General features: G+C 30.8%; 1 protein-coding gene across 1 annotated transcript; it reads left to right on the top strand.

Annotated features, from left to right (window-relative positions):
• Positions 1–29: 29 nt before the first annotated feature.
• LOC139515596 (lysophosphatidylserine lipase ABHD12-like) lies at positions 30–17384 on the top strand. The gene is made up of 13 exons (XM_071305190.1): positions 30–250; positions 2263–2393; positions 3127–3232; positions 4350–4454; positions 5002–5078; positions 5413–5542; positions 7627–7664; positions 8583–8662; positions 9181–9263; positions 11496–11574; positions 12540–12667; positions 13097–15834; positions 16385–17384. The coding sequence occupies exons 1-12, from the start codon at positions 138–140 to the stop codon at positions 13128–13130; spliced, it is 1104 nt and encodes a 367-aa protein (XP_071161291.1). The 5' UTR covers positions 30–137; the 3' UTR covers positions 13131–15834; positions 16385–17384.
• Positions 17385–18225: the final 841 nt, after the last annotated feature.

Below are 18225 nucleotides of genomic sequence, written 5' to 3'. Positions count from 1 at the left end.
ACTTTATTTACATTGAGATGTTGTCGGCAATTGGTCACAAGAATATTAGCCAATGAAATTCCATGTGACATCTGACGGGAGCACTAAGGGCAAAGTCCATCATAACATTACAGACCGGAGTTGGAGAGAAAAAAGTCATGTCAAACGTTAGACAGAGGAAAACTCTTAATTCAGAGGCGAAAGAAAATAAAGCCAAGGAACAAAAGAATGGTTCCTCGAAGATAAATAAAAAAGAAACTGAAAATAAAGGGTAAGATTAGTGAGTGAACTTGAAAAACTCTGAAGTCTATAAAAATTGAAGCGACATGACCAGGATATCGATCGGTCAACAATAGCCCCTGGCGAAATGTAAATAGACTATGTTGGTACACACATTGTTATGTAAATTAAATACTGTTACAAATACAGATTAACATGATTAGGATTAAATTTGACGATACACACATATTAAAACTCAGGGAATTATAAAAACTAATAAATTATGAGGTTTCTCATTAACAGATTAAGGATGTCATAAAAATATCATTCAGATTCCATATTTTATTAAAGTCTCACCACATACATTTTACCATTACATACATTTTGTATTTAGGATACAAATAATTTATGAATATTCTGACTAAAACTTGTCTACAATTTACTTTGTTTACTGAGGATTCATTTATTTTCAAGGATTGAGTAAAACTTGCCTACTCGTTGATATATAAGATTTTATGTTTTTACAGACTTCTTCAGACAAGCCTATAGAAAAGGAGTAGGTCCGGTAAGGGCCGATTTTGGCCTCAAATTTCAGGTTCATCTAACGAAAAATTTTAGACTCTTTTTATGCCAAAAAACGTCACTTTTCATATGTTTTTTTGTCAAAAATGAAAGTGGCTGCATCCATTTTCATCCTAAACCTTTATATATGTTATGTATTATCATCAAATACAACTTAAATTTCAATATTATGAATGAACACAAATGCGGTCACTTTCATTTACGACGGAAACAGTCAAAAATTTACTTTAAAATGCTAAAAATGTGAAGATTTCAGTAATTTCGCATTTTGTATTGTCAAAAACAGCCCATATTTATGTAAAGCAGAAGCATTTTACTCTCCAGTAAATGGCTAAAAGATTACATTTTTATAATTTTGTAAAACTGCTAGATTTTGGGGCCAAAAATGGGTCTTACTGAACCTACATGTACTCCTTTGTTATTCATTGTACATTTAATTTCATGTTTCATTTAATTTATTAGTTCACCATTGCACCTACGAAATTCACGAAAAATTGACATCCTACATATAATAATAAACACACAGTAAAAAAAATTCTGAGGATTGAGAGAAAAACCTTTAACATGTTTAATTTCTGATGTCATGGTATAAAATAAAAATTGTAGGAAAGACACACTTATATATATTTCACATCCAAAATTTTATGGAAATATTCTTTATAAAGCACAAAAATGTCAGTATTCTCCTCAGAAACTAACAAAACCTTTAAATAGACTTATTAAAAGGGGATATAGTTACGATACTGTTGTCAGGTCATTAAAGATTGCATATTTTGGCTTTAACATTGATTCACTGATAGGGTCTTTGCATCGGAACTAAACACATTTATTTCTAAAAAAACAGTTGTTGGCATGACACGGGTTATGTTCTTCTCATATATTTTATGATAGTATGATACTAAACCCCTAACGGGAGGGATTGTACCTGATATTCATATGATGAAGACATAATCTTTCAATCAGTTTAATTGAGGTCTGGAGCTGGCATGTCAGTTAACTGCTAGTAGTCTGTTGTTATTTATGTATTATTGTCATTTTATTTATTTTCTTTTGTTACATCTTTTGACATCAGACTCGGACTTCTCTTGAACTGAATTTTAATGTGCGTATTGTTATTGTTTTACTTTTCTACATTAGCTAGAGGTATAGGGGGAGGGTTGAGATCTCATAAACATGTTTAACCCCGCCGCAATTTTGCGCCTGTCCCAAGTCAGGAGCCTCTGGCCTTTGTTAGTCTTGTATGAGTTTCTTGTGTATAATTCGGAGTTTAGTATGACGTCCATTATCACTGTACTATTATGCATATTTCAGGGGCCAGCTGAAGGACACCTACGGGTGCGGGAATTCTCGCTACATTGAAGACCCATTGGTTGCCTTCGGCTGTTGTTTGCTCTATGGTCGGGTGGTTGTCGCTTTGACATATTCACCATTTCCTCTCTCAATTTGATCTTATATTTATTTGTTATTTAATTCTTTTCACAGGTTCTACAGACATATTTTAAAGAGATTCCTGAAGCAGATCTGTGGACTTTTATTCTTTCTCTATGTTATCATCCCTGTGTTTGTGAAAACAAATCCATGGATTCACTCCAAGATGGTGTTCCTTAATATGGGTAGGTTATATCCCTGAAAGTGAAAAGGGGAAGAAAAAGTCAGAATGGGGGCTGGAGATAAAGTTAACAAAAAAGCACATTTATATGAGTGTGATGAAAGTGAGCTCTGAAAAAGAGACTGAAATTAATAGGGAACAATGAAAAACATCTACAGTACAAGAAAAAAGAACAATGTAATGATGAAAAAATAGGATAAAGGGACAAACAGCAATAACAGAACACTTCACAAAACCAATGACTTACGTTTTGTACAGTGATATATTTTTAACTAAAGTAGAAATAGAGTGTTTTAGAAGTCTGTTGAATCTGTGTTGATTGATTGACAATCTAAGTGAATCTTTACACACAATGTTAATGTATATTGCATTATCATGGTGACAGTTTACTTTTAATATATAAATGCAAAAAATTGAAGGAGAATATTTCAAAGAACAAAAAAAACATGATGTTATGACAAACAAAACTAAAACTCAAAATAAACCACCTCATCAAACATTCTTAAAAACCCTGATATAAACATGAGAATGGAAATGGGGAATGTGTCAAACTGACAACAACCATACCATAGAGCAGACAACAGCAGAAGGTCACCAACAGGTCTTCAATGAAATAGCTTTATGAAACCAGCTTAAATGGGAATGTAATCTTTATTTAAACCACTTAGCTGATTAACTTTTGAAAAAAAAATAGTTTAAGGCCATTAATCAGTATACATTTGTATTTTTATTTTCAGTAAGATGGCCACCATTTATTGACTTGACTAAGCCATGGGAGTTTGGACTAAGGGGAGCCAGAAACTTTTATTTAGATGTAAATGAGGAGAGTAGAATAGGTGTTTGGTAGGTACTAAGTACTACAAAAATGTAGACACAATCGAAATATACATCTTCATTAGTATATAATTACTTTATGCTTTGATCATTTTACATGCACTACAACCTGTGGAATTGTATTGAACACATTGAATAAATTCATAACAATGTAGACAAGTATTGTTTGATATTGTGAGCAGAATTTGTCAACCTCTTGTATATACCATGGTGTCAAATTATGTCAATTTTTAACATTTGCAGGAAATTTTATATGTTTTGTACATTATGGTAGAATTGAGAAAGGAAATGGAGAATGTGTCAAAGCGACAACAACCCGACCATAGAGCAGACAACAGCCGAAGGCCACCAATGGGTCTTCAATGTAGTGAGAATTCCCACACCTGTAGGTGTCCTTCAGCTGGCCCCTAAAATATGTATACTAGTACAGTGATAATTGACGTCATACTAAACTCCCAATTATACACAAGAAACTAAAATTAAAAATCATACAAGACGAACAAAGGCCAGAGGCTCCTGACTTGGGACTGGTGCAAAATTGTGGCGGGGTTAAACATGTTTAGGAGATCTCAACCCTCCCCTACCTCTGGCCAAAGTAGAAAAGTAAACGCATAACAATACGCACATTAAAATTCAGTTCAAGAGAAGTCCAAGTTCGATGTCAAAAGACGTAACAAAAGAAAATAACAACAGACTACTAGCAGTTAACTGACATGCCAGCTCCGGACCTCAATTAAACTGATTGAAAGATTATGTCTTCATCATATGAATATCAGGCACAATCCCTCCCGTTACGGGTTTAGTATCATACTATCATAAGATATATGAGAAGAACATAACCCGTTCATGCCAATAACTGTTTTTTTTTTAAATAAATGTGTTTAGTTTCGATGCAAAGACCCTATAAGTGAATCAATATAAAAGCCAAAATATGCAATCTTTAATGACCTGACAACAGTATCGTAACTATATCCCTTCTTAATAAGTCTGTTTAAAGGTTTTGTAAGCTTTTGAGGTGAATACTGACATTTTTGTGCTTTGTAAAGAATATTACCATAAAAGATTGGATGGGAAATACCTGACATGCATAGCATCATATCATTTTATATTGTTTTTCATTCTACAGGCAGATATTGCCCAACTCCTCAGTGGAAGAAGGTGGAGATTTTGATAAACTATTAGGCAATGGGAAGAAAGTTATACTTTATCTTCATGGAACAACAGGTACTAGGTAAGGCCAAGTAAATTAAGTCTTTATATTCTTTAGACAAACTTTAAGTTTTAGGGGATAAATGAGGTCACCTTACAGACCTTTCCATAGAAAGCTTAATAATGAGTACTGTTACAAAACCAATAAACTTAGAATCTAAGCAATTACATTTTTTACAAGTAAGTTTCCTAGGGGAAACAATTTTATTGCTTTTCTATAATGAGTATTTTAGGCCTATGTAGTGAATGTTTTTAATTTACAGTATACAGTGTCTTAAAGTACCATGTTGCTTCGATGTATATGTTTTACACTGCTGTGCTTTTTGTAAAGATTTTTTTACATAGTGAATTATAAATGTGTTGCTAAAATTTTTACAGAAATGTCTATTTTAAAAAAAAACCATGGTGCTGTATGAAATACTTTAAAGAACACTTTATTAGTATACTCACATGGCCTAAATTTAAATGAGTTTTTCTGATCACTTGGTTATATGTTTTATGTCCAATGTAAACTTCAAGAGAAATGATCTCATCTAAAATGAATAATTATACATTGTGTTTATTTACAGGGGAGGATGGCACAGAGTTCAGCTTTTGAAGTTACTGGCTTCTTTAGATTTCCATGTAGTAGCTTTTGACTACAGAGGTAAAATAATGTAACAAAATTTCCAAACCCCAAACTTTGCTTTGGACCAAAGCATATTTCAAAAGTAATTTGCCAATAAATCATAGGTTAAAAATAAGATAGAGTTAAATACATGCATCTTTGGGGGAATGCTTAGTACGCTTAACATCAGTCTTCGTACTATATTTATTGTCTGCTCAAAGTGAAGGTTATCTATACAAATGGTTTATTTTTTTATGCTTCTATTTGATGTAGAAAACATTTTGTGTCAAATTACATTAAAATGTTTTAAGTTGATCTTTTAAAGACACTTTACAATCATTAATTGCCTAACTAAAAAAGTATTTATTTACAGGGTATGGTGATTCAAAAGGACATCCAACAGAGGATGGAGTTGTGGAGGATGGATACTTTATGTATAAATGGATAAAGGAAAGAAGTAAAGATTCATCAGTCATACTGTGGGGGCATTCTCTTGGCACTGCGTAAGTTTAATCACTGTCGTTGGCTGTAAATCTATCTTTTATCTTTGTTGATTTTGTAGAGAACAAGAGACTAAACCACATAAATGCTGGTGATAATAGATGAGGGTTCAATGAATTCAAGTATTGGCAAAGATTGGCACTTTACATTACAAATGTGAACTGTCCGGGTTGTCATTTTTGATTAAATGACGAAATTGTACTCCTGGTTGTTGAAATGACGACTGACTGATTTTCCCAGGGAAATAATTATAATGGTCATTCAATTATGGGGTTAATTAATAAACTACGGATAAGTGACCCATCTGATGGCGATAAGCGGATTAGTTGTAATCACAACTTGTAACACCTGTTGAAAATGTTAATTACCTGAAGGTCATAAACTTGTCAAAAACATGAAGACTGACAGGTAGATTTATAGTTTTTATTGCGAATTTTTTTTTTACACTTTCAAAATTAAAGTGACGAAATTGATTTGAAATACTTTCGTCAATGAGAAAACCCTTTCGTAAAATACGAAAGTGACGAGCGCTAGCAAAATCACTGCACAAATAACACTTGTACAAGGAAAAACATAATATAGTTATAAGTAAAATACAAAAGTAGACTACGTCTAACATTAATGGAATTTTATTATTAAGGAAGATCTGATTTATAATCCTGGTACCTTTGATAACTATTATATAAGCAAAAATAAAACTTTCCAACATTGTTGACCCTTACTTGGTATACACTTTTAGCTCACCTGGCCCGAAGGGCCAAGTGAGCTTTTCCCATCACTTTGCGTCTGTCTTCATCCGTTGTCGTTAACTTTTACAAAAATCTTCTCCTCTGAAACTACTGGGCCAAATTAAACCAAACTTGGCCACAATCATCATTGGGGTATCTAGTTTAAAAATTTTGTGCGGTGACCCAGCCAATTAAGCCAATTAAGTCAACATGATCAAAATGGTCAGTTGACCCCTTAAGGAGTTATTGCCCTTAACAGTAATTTTTTTACCAATTTTTCATAAATTTTTGTTATCTTTTACAAAAATCTTCTCCTCTGAAACTACTGGACCAAATTTAACTAAACTTAGCCAAAATCATAATTAGGGTATCTAGTTTAAAAATTGTGTGCGGTGACCCGGCCAACCAACCAAGATGGCTGCCATGGCTAAAATTAGAACATAGGGGTAAAATGCAGTTTTTGGCTTATAACTCAAAAACCAAAACATTTAGAGTAAATCTGACAGGGGTAAAATTGTTTATCAGATCAAGATCTATTACTGCCCTGAAATTTTCAGATGAATCGGACAACCCGTTGTTGGGTTGCTGCCCCTGAATTGGTAATTTTAAGGAAATTTTGCTGTTTTTGGTTATTATCTTGAATATTATTATAGATAGAGATAAACTGTAAACAGCAATAATGTTCAGCAAAGTAAGATTTACAAATAAGTCAGCTTAGACCCCCTAAGGAGTTATTGTCCTTTATAGTCAATTTTTAACAATTTTCATAAAATTTGTAAATTTTTATTAACATTTTCAACTGAAACTACTGGACCAAGTTCATTATAGATAGAGATAATTGTAAGCAGCAAGACTGTTTAGTAAAGTAAGATGTACAAACACATCACCATCACCAAAACACAATTTTGTCATGAATCCATCTGCTTCTTTTGTTTAATATTCACATAGACCAAGGTGAGCGAGACAGCAGAGCCTCTAGTTAAAAGTTCACTTCAGAATGAAGATGTCTATTATTAAAGCTACAAGTTCATATAACCACAAACTACCTTCTTTTAAATCTAACCAAATGTCAGAATGACAAACAAAAATAGATAGATGGATAAACAATTAATGCACAGACAGGAAAATTGATGAAGGCTGGACATTAGAAATAGAAAAGATCTAATTTATTCTGTAACCTACAATGATACAATCTAAACTGACCTTGAACAGAAGTAGATAATCCTGAATTGCAAATGCGAAAGTAAATGACACTATTAGGTTTTTATAATATATGCCATTGCAGACTGATTTGTAAATACTCGGCACTAATTCTTATTATCATCAAATGTTTAAAGATTTGTTCTTGATTTTTGTAGGATAACAACAAAACTTGCCAGGTTACTCTGTATTAAAAGTAGGTGTATACAGTATTTATTTATTTATTCATGGTACTTTATTATGCAAATTAATATTACATACATTTGTTTTTCAGATGCAAATTCTGCATTTTAATCTGGATTTTAGAAATACATGTATATAAATTTTATGATAAATTGCAACTGGAGGTAGATGTTATTGGAGCATTTTGAGCGAGAGTTATTCCCAACTGCATAGGTTTATGTCAACGTTTCTAAACTCCTTCATAAATATGCCGAATTCAGCTTTAATCAGCTTGATTTTAGATAAGGTTGTTTCCTGAAAGATAGTAATTTCTTTGATGCCTTGTGAATGCATCAATATGATCTAGTAAGCATCCCTTTTCCGTCTATCTTGCACCGCAAGTTTCAATTTGGTTTGTAAAATAACGAAAATCTATCAGTAACACTTTCAACACTATTTTCAAGGGAAATAACTCACTCAAATTACTTTCCTTAGAAAACAATCTGATGTGTTGCTACTTTTGCCACTAGGGTCCCTGCATACTTGGCACAACCAGATAATTACAACTAGTTATATTTTTCTCTCTGATAAAAGAAATTGTAACTTGAAGCAAATCTTGAAAGAAAACAATCAATCAGGGAGTCCCTATGACAGCTAGGCCTCAATAACAATTTAACTATTTTTGAGTAAAAGTATTTGCCTTAATCTGATATTGACATTGAGATTGTGAATATACTTATACTTAACATGCTTAAAACTAGGATTATGAAGCTATAAAATAAACAGAACAGAACAGAAATTGAAATTTTTACAGGGATATATTACAGTCAACCTTTTTCTTGGTGTACAAGTGTAATAATATAAAGGTCACCCATTGGATAAAATTACTGTAAGCAGTTTGATTCCATGCATTTCCATTTTCCATTTTTTTAACTAACAATGATTGTTTTAGATGAGGATCCAGATGGAGTAGTTTTAGAGTCTCCATTTAATAACATCAGAGATGCTGCTATAAGACATCCATTTACTGCTGTGAGTATATTATTTGCTAGGAAAACTGTGCAATGTTATTCAACAATGATAGCAGCTGGAAAGTCACTCTGTCATTCTGTTTTACATAAAGACTTTCAGACATCCTCCTTGAATTATTACAAAACATGCCTGAAGACGTCACATATAAAGAATTCAACTTTCTGCAAATCTTTGAAAAGGAAGGATAAAAATCATTGTAGAAACAGATTCCACCACTATAACTCATGTAATACAAACAGTTAAATCTAAATTATTTAAAAAGCTTGGCAAGATTTGCACATTAAATATTAAAATTTAACTGTCTCCGGTGGAGAAATATCATAACACACTGGTTGCAGTGATAGAATCTTGATTTAACTTGTTGTAAATTATTTTCTGTTTTTTGCAAGATTACATGACAAATTTTAGTGAAATTCTGTATGTTTGACCCATTAACTAGCTAAAATGCAAAAACTTGTAAATGCATAATAATTTACAATGTATTTAAATTATAAGATGGTTTAATGTTTTAATTTCAGTTATTCAGATTTATGCCAATGTTTAAAGAGATATTTATTGATACAATAGCTGAGAACGGTATCTACTTCAGTAGTGATGAGAAGTAAGTATATCTTCATGTATATATTGTTAGAGATTAATTATTGTTAGAAATGTATACACATACATAACATATTACCCTGAATTGTATAGCAACAGCATACTAAGTGCAGAATGAAACCAACAATTGGTGTGCAATATCATATCTGATCATATTGCACTATTGCAAATACTTGACTTCTTTCATGACAATTTTTTTTTTAAAGAGTTTGTCAAGTTCTCCAATACATCAAAGGATTATTGCAAGAATATTGGAAATTATTAGTCTCCTAGAAAATAGATATTTACCTCCCAAGCTCATGCAATATTCCTGATGAAATTCAACAGTTTTCAGTTGCTGATTCAGAAATTTTATATTAAATTAGGAGGCCCACTGACTGCCTAAGAGGGGGCCTTTCTGGTCATGCTTCATGAATTCCCTATATAATCCACCAAAATTTTCCCAGAAAAGGAGAGCCTTGCCCCGAACTTAATCAGCCCTTGGTATTCATACAATGACCCCTTTTTCAGAGACTTTGGCAAAGCCATGAAATCAAATTTCTACAAAAGTACAATTTATCCAAAATCCATAAAAATTCGTACCTACAAAAATAAATGAACCCGATGTATCAGTATTTAAAGTCATATGAAATGAGTGACTGGTGAAAAATAATGGTATTCAGTGATATTGTTGTCTTTTTTCAAAACTACCTCTACCGTTTTTTATTGGGAAAATGCATATCTTTTTATTGAAATTGGGAAATTTGTATATTTTATTTTAAACCCATCTCTAATTTTTTGCTGACCTGTGCTGTCTTTTTTTCACTGTTTTTCATGTATATTTTGGTTGTCAGACATTTTCAACCTGAAAGGTACTTTTCGGAGAGGGGAAAGAAACAGAAACAATGCATTGAAAACCACATGTGTTTCAAACACCATGATGATTCTGATCAGATAACTGGATCTTAAAAGTGCTTCCTAATATCAAAATAATAACATGAATACGAAATATACAAACATTACTACCAATGCCATCACTGTTTGTGGAAAATGTAAAACTTTTTGGGAGGAATTTTAAGCCATTTTTTTTGGTAATTGGGAATTTTCTCTAGGGGTAAAAGCCGAATTTCGGCTGTAAAATGAGGCAAACAATATCACTGGTATTCCAATTCTTGAACCAATGCATACAAACATCATAAAATTAGTCTTCTGTGCTCGATTTTATCATTTTTTCCCCCATAAATTCCGTATAATCATCAGTTTTTTTTCAATCTGTCAGTGTGTTGTAAAAATATGTTATAGTTTGTGTTTTGAAGCCGAAGTTTAACGATTGTCACCTGTTTGTCAACAATTAAAAAAAAAGCATGGATATTGAGCATGTGTTAACATGTACAATCAGATAATAGTTTATTTTTAGGAGATAATAGTTTATTTTAAGGACATCCAAGCATAATGTGATCACTGGATTTTTACGAGATGGGTCACACTGAGGTCACTTTGCATACAGAAAATATGTCGGGGAATTGCTTCCTAAAAGCAAGCAATTAAAATATAGTGAACTTCTTCTAAATATGAACAAATTAAAGAATTTTCTAAAGAAAAAAGTATCTGTACACAAGTTTTATAATGAAAACTATCCATTGAGTTATAAAAATCATATGCATTATTTTTTTTTAACTCGAGGTTTCTTATGACTTTAAGAAGGTAGATCAAATTTAAGAGAGAAACACTGAAAAATTATGTTTGTTTCCATTATTTGCATTGTAAACTACTCAATAACACAGATTATTTAAATTTTGTTTTAAATATCTGAATGCTTACAAAGAATTGATGTAATCGCTTACTTAATAAAAGAGTTATCTCCCATGGATTAGATTACCCCTTAAAGATAGATGTTGTAAAATATAAGTCACTTAGTACATTATTGACATTTGTTGGCTTGCTTACTTGCTTGAAATTTAGTACAGATGTTCATTATGATGTAACCTATGTAAATATGAGCCAAATTAGAGAACAATCCAGATTTATTGGTTCATTGAACTTAGAAATGGAATAGTGGGAGGGAGGCATGCATATGGTACATGTTCAAAAGACTCATTTTCTAGTGTATTTTTCAAATCTGTTTTAATGTTAAGATAAACCTACATGCAGTTCATGGTTCAAGCTCTGTATGATTTTTGTTGTTGACAAATTTACATAAAAATATGACGCACAAATTGAATTTATCTAAAATCCCTTTTAATTTATTTTTTTGTAGCATTGCTCAAGTGACATCGCCATTGATGTTGATCCATGCTGAAGATGATGAAATTGTTCCTTATGAACTGGGAAGAAAGGTTGGTTGAGTGGTCAATGATATATATGGAATATTAACACCGTATATGTATTGTACCTACCAAACCCTTTTCCTAACCAACAAGCAAAAACCTAGACATTTAAAAGCAATGGGATGAATAGATACAAAGAATGTTTGAGGAGCTAAATGTCCATTATTTACCTCAAAATTTACATATTTATTCTTTGGTCAACTTTGGCTGAGAATGTTGGAACCTTAGTAATATATGCAGTAAAATTGTTTATTTACAAGAATTGCTCCAGTAATATCTTCAATGATTATGATCAGTACATATGTTAATTTATAATTGGATAGAGGATAAAAGAATAAAATGAAAAACCGATAAAATGAATGAAAAATTGGTTTCTTTTAAAATTTAAAGATATGGAGCATATTTCAATGAGATTATAACCAAATTTGTCACCAAAGTGAAAGTAAAATGTTAAGCTTCTATTAACTTGCTAATTTCAAAAGCCAATAATTTTTCAAGACTTTCATGATTTGAAAAATATAGAGAATACAAATCACTGTGATGATGTCAAATTTTAATCTTCTCTTATATGAATACTATAATGATGTAAGAATAATGTATATATGTTATTGATAACGATTTTTCTTGTCATATTATTTTTAAATTAAGTCCATATGTACATAGCACACAAGTTCCGGGAAGTTTTACACTCCTACCTAGGAGTCTACTCCCGTATTCGGAAGAAGAAGAAGAAGAAGAAAAAACATAAATGCATTGCTGCAAAACGGATAAAAAGGGCTTGAAACTATGTGCAAAAAAGGTTTGGTTACAATATTTTACAACCATTTTGACTCAAGTCTCATAGTTCTGTGATGTTGCTAGAAACATCAGAACAATATCCAGTACATCTATTGAATTTTAAATTTTAAATGTTATGTTTTATTAATGTTTAAAAACTGCCATTCATTAATATTCTGCTATTGTTTTTGTTAAAGTTATATGAAGCTGCTGAGAAGACCAGAAAGATAGGCAGTGCCTCTATAGAGTTTGTATCATTTAATGCATCTGAAGGTCTGGGACATAAACATATATTCAAAGCTCTGGAAATACCAAATATTGTCAAGTAAGTCAAAGCTGAAAATGGAAATAAAGGGTTAAGGGGCGTTAGTTCATGACACAAAATTCTTGCATAAACTTGGCAATGGAACAGTTTCTTTATGGCAGTTTTTCATCTCCAAAGTCACTGTTAGGCCTTCAACACGGAAAGTTAGACACTTTTATTAGCCTTTTAATTTTTAATAAAAGAAAAGTTTCAGAAAACATATAGTGAATTTAAAAACTTTGAATTAGTTTCATTTCATTGGGTTTTTTTTCTTAATTTTTTGTCTCTTTAAAAAAATACGGCTAATGTTGCAGGCATTGACAAAAATATTCACATTAATAATCATTGGTTCTTTCCAATATGCAACAAACATTTTCAAAAAAACATATATTGTACTCCTTTAATGTATTTAAATATTTGTCATTGTAAACATTTTATTTATCTTTTTAGGAATTTTATTCATGAGACGTGTAGGAAGGACTGATACTAATGTTTAGTGATATACCCACAGTCTTTCTCAACAGTAGTCCTCAGAAGATCTTCATCCTGCATTTATGGTTGTTCATGTAACATGATTTCTTTGTGTGAATCTTCATGTAATTTGTTATTCTTAAGTCATATACCCAAAGAATTTGTGCCAAATATGTGGGATATGGCTGTATGTTTACAATGAAGTAGGTGTGTTCAATATTATGAGTTTTTAAAAATTAGGTATATTTTGACAATATCCATCTCAAAATCTATTTTTTCATCAATCCATGACAATCGAAACACACAAAAATGTATAATCCAAGGAATCCTTTGTGTTCAACATACCGGTACCATTAATGCCAAAATTTTGTCATATATTTAAAATAATTTATAAAAGTTTAAAAAAAATAGTCAAGCTCAAAAATGTTCTACAAATATATATATATAAATGTTTTATCTTTTGTGATTTTTTTTTCTCAAAAGGCATTGAAAAATATAATGGTTTGGATAATATATGAGGGGTTATATTTTTTCTATTTAATGGGTGGTAGTTAGGATATGGTTATTAGGGGGTTCTTTTTGTACTCTTCTCTACATCTCCCTTCAACCAGCATAAAAAAATCATCAAAAATTTTTAAATTCCGAATTGTATTTTTTTATCAGAAGAATATTTTTCTCCATTGACATGGATATTACCATTTTTTCATAATGCATCTGAAAAAGAGATATTAATTTGTGAGTTCTGCTACCTTAACAAAATTAGTATATTTGTTTTTTGAATGTTTATACAATATCAGATATTTGATTTACAAAAATGGTATAAAAATTGATCTCATAATGTTTTTCTGAAATTGCTGTTTTCATTTTTCTCTGTTAGATTTTACCATTTGTTAATGCTTGTTAAAGATCTGTAAAGTTATTTTTTGAGTCATGATAAGAGTTGACCTCAACAATATTACTGCTTTTATTATTTGTTTATGCTGCTGTTAGTTTGGATTTGAATTTAAATTTACAATTTGTTATGCCTCTTAAAGATCTGAAAAGTAATGATGGCTATTTTTTTAGTAAGTTATGATTTGACTTCAATGTTACTGCTGTTATAATTTGCTTATGTTTGTCAGTTTGGAGCTGAATTATCAAACTTTTTGTTAATGCTAGGATAAGCTCTGAAAAGTAATGGTGGCTATTTTAGCCATTAAAGTTATAATTGATATGAAATGTTAAAAGTGTTCCTATTGTTATCATATATATCAGAGAAATGTTTGGAACAAGTTTGTTTTAAAATTATTGGTGTATGTATTTTTATCTACTTTTTATGAAAATCAATTTTTTAGGTACTATAATGATCTTGGAATATACATTCCATTATAAAATAGTACCATTGTTTTTTTTATATAAAATCCTGTAGATCTGAGTTCACCAATTATCTCTGTTAATGCTACTGTTTTGTGGGGAAATTTTGCCAGGAATTTTTTGTTGTTCTTATTTTGTGATAAATATAGAACTGTGATAACCTCTTTTCATATATTCAAAAAGATCTCTTTCACAGTGTAAAAAATAAAAAAAATTGACCCTTACAAACAGATTTATTATCAATTAATCAAACTTTAAACTCAACAACTATAATCCTCTTTCAGGATAATGAGAGGAATTTAAAGCTTTTACTTAAATCATTTCCATATTTACAAAAAGATGGCTGTATTAGATAAACTGATTTTTCACTTTATACATTAAGGGAGTTTGCTTCTCAGTTTCAAAATAATTAGCTTTACAAAACACTAGTTTTATATTGATAGGGGATTAATAAAGGAATCAAAAGAGCAAACAAATTATATAGGTCAATGTGCTTGTTTTTGAATATTTGAAATTTTGGTGGGAAAATGTTGTCTCTTGACTTTTCATAGCTTTATCATTGACAAGTTCTCAAAAACTATTAAAAAATAATTAAAATGCTGTAAGACTATTACAGATGGCTTATAATTAAACATGTAAAAGATTTATAAAAAGAAATAATGGGGGTCAATGGGCAATTTATTTAAGGCATTCAAATTGATAAAACCAGAGGATTCCGAAAATCTGACAAAAATTCCAAAACATGACAAGCAAACCTCCTTAAAAACTCTGTTGAAATGTACCAACATATTCATGATAAATATATGGAGAGTTGTCTCATTGGCACTTATTACACATCTTCTTATGTCGCTATGTGAATAATTTACATATTGTTATGTTAGGACCTTTTATAGCTTGAAATGGGATACGTTTTATCATTTTTACACCCTATAGTTGCCTACTGCTATGTAATTTGGTCTCTTGTGGAGTTTTGTCTCATTAACAATCATTACACATCTCCATTTTTCATAAGACCTTTTTAAATGAACACATGAAAGGATACCCAAAAAATTTGATGATCTACCTTTAAAATGATTATATTACTTCATGGGCATATGATCTCAAAGTAAGTAAAGTTATAAATATCTGATCAGTCATTTAGATGTTGTGCTGACCAGAGACTATCAACACTTATATTGCAATGTTGAAATATTTCAGTTTGATTAATTATCTCCCCTGTAATAAACATGCAGTTACTAGCAATAGCCTGTTTATCAACTAACAAAAGAATATCCTAACTCTTAAAATTCATTATCTCCCTATGTTAGACCAGTTTAATATTCATTAATGCAATTTCTCATGTTGTATTTTACAACTGTGTTAAGGTGGCTCGGGACTATTCGACTGCGCATATTTTCACGCATGAATTACAAAAGTATTTGTCGTAATTTTGTTTAATATTTTGATTGATTAGAAATATCAAATCATTGTAGTTATGTGACTAATAGAATATTTTCATTATTATCGGTATTTTTTAAAGGGTCAAATTGACATTTCACCCATTTTTACCATTTTCCCGCCAAAATTTGGATTGTAAGGCAAAATATTTTTTTTCCTTATCGGTGACCTATGTTTTTTATTGGCTCATTCTTTGAAGCTGTATTCTAGCTTTTCATATTACAGATTTGGAACAATTGTCATAGAACGTTTTTTTGATATTCCGAAAAAAAATATATCAACACCTCTATTTCCCCTATAATTTCATTGAAAAATGGTCCCTTTTACATACCTGTTTAAAAGTAAAATATTGAGCTTAAATGGTTCGTGACCCCCTATTTTTTTTCGACCAATTTGATTCATTTTCTTTAAAGAATAAAATAACCAAAAATACGGCACTTCTGATAGAAACTTCGAATACGCCCGAGCCACCTTAAGTTTCATCATTATCCATCTATCCATTTTGGACAAGTTGAGCTGAAAATGCAGACAACTAGACTGACAGGAGTTTCTTATGTTTGAGAGAATGAATTTAAAAATGCATATAAATTTTTTGAAAGTATAAGAACTATTCAAACATATCATAAGGGTGTCCTAAAGAGGAAAACTGTCACACTCATGGTACCTCTTATCAAAGGGTAATCCTGTCATTTTCAAAAGCAGGTACTTTACTTAAATATGTATATTTTTTAGAATGTTTGTTATTGATACTTGTGTTATATATATATATATATATATAGATGTTTATGAGTGATTTCTAGTGTACATTTTGTTAACAAATGAATATTAGTATGATTTATCTTATTTATTTTGAATAATACAGTAAATGGCAATTAATACCTCCAACTTTTTTATGGATAAGGTTTTTAGATAATTTTATGAATCATCAAAGGAGCAGAGGACCGACGAAATAAAGTTTTTGAGAACTATTTTAAATTACCACATGATTATTAGAAATACACAAGTACAAGAAAAATAAATGATTAAATCTTGGGATTTTTTCATTTGATTGAGAAAATATGTATATTCATATTATAATTTTAAATTGTAAACACTAGATGAATTACAAATCTTAATTTATATTCTGTTCAATTAATTTCATTTATTTAAGATTTTAAATTTGTTTTTTATCTGGTAATGTATTTCAAAAGTTATGGTGTTTTTGTTTTTTGTTTTATAATGTATGTATGGTTTTATTGGCACTTTTTAACTCTACTATTGACACTTTTCACGTTTTATTTGAAATTTTATTTTAATGACTTTTTTGTTAAAGGATTTTTGATCACTGATTTATGAATGTCACTCCCTCTCCTTCCGTCTTGTATGATGTTAAGTCTATTGTCTTGTTATGTTTTGTATTATTCCAACAAAATGTGATATGAGAATATTGATCAATGCAATTTTCAAAGTATTATGGAATAAATTTATAAATAGTCAAGTTTGTTTTAATTATTTTTTTCATTATCATTAATAGACATTTCCTAATCAGTCACATTTGGGACAATATCCCTAATGCGCCTTGAAATGAGGAACTCAAAAGTCACGTGTAAACAAAATCTCTGTGTAGTGATATTTGACACATTTCTATGATAAACAAATGACTGAGCTGAACCATTTGTGTTAATTTAGAAAGTAAGGGAACACAGAATAAATGTGTTAAAACTATGGAGCTATTAAATGTGTTCAAAGTATTAAATTTTCAAAGAACTTATTGTGTTAAAAATGGGATTTTTTACCATGAGGAGCCGCATCGCAAAAGGATACTCGGGGTTTGCTAATTTACGGAAAAATGAATCACACTTCGTACCCCGAAAATTTAACCACATATGTAAAAATGTCTCAGCATCGAAACAAGCCATCATACATATCCAAGGTAACGATATGGACTGAGCAACAGAAGAAAACGTTACCATTACCGCCTATGGAGAAACAATTACGCATATTGCCCCATCTGTTGAGTAGGATCTGATTACCCTCCCTGTGCACCTGAGATCACAACTGATGGGGTTTGTTCTTCTTTTGTCGTGGTAATGTCAGGTTGTCTTTTACTTATGAGATGAATCTTTTGTCTCTATTAATTTTTAAATATGATTAGTATTTCCAAGGGGATCAACTCATAAAATAGTTGATCGTCACGGATTTTTGAAACTGTTAGAGACTTTGCTGATATAAACCTCTGATAATGGTTTGATGAAAAAAAAAACATGAATAGGGCTTTCTATACAATTTTCCTTACAATTAAAGAACCTTAGTGAGCACGCTCACATACCCCACGTCCC

Source organism: Mytilus edulis, chromosome 3, assembly GCF_963676685.1.
Source record: "Mytilus edulis chromosome 3, xbMytEdul2.2, whole genome shotgun sequence".
Classification (NCBI taxonomy): domain Eukaryota; kingdom Metazoa; phylum Mollusca; class Bivalvia; order Mytilida; family Mytilidae; genus Mytilus; species Mytilus edulis.
The sequence above is the reverse complement of the archived record's forward strand: the minus strand, read 5'-3'. Positions and strand labels throughout refer to the sequence as shown.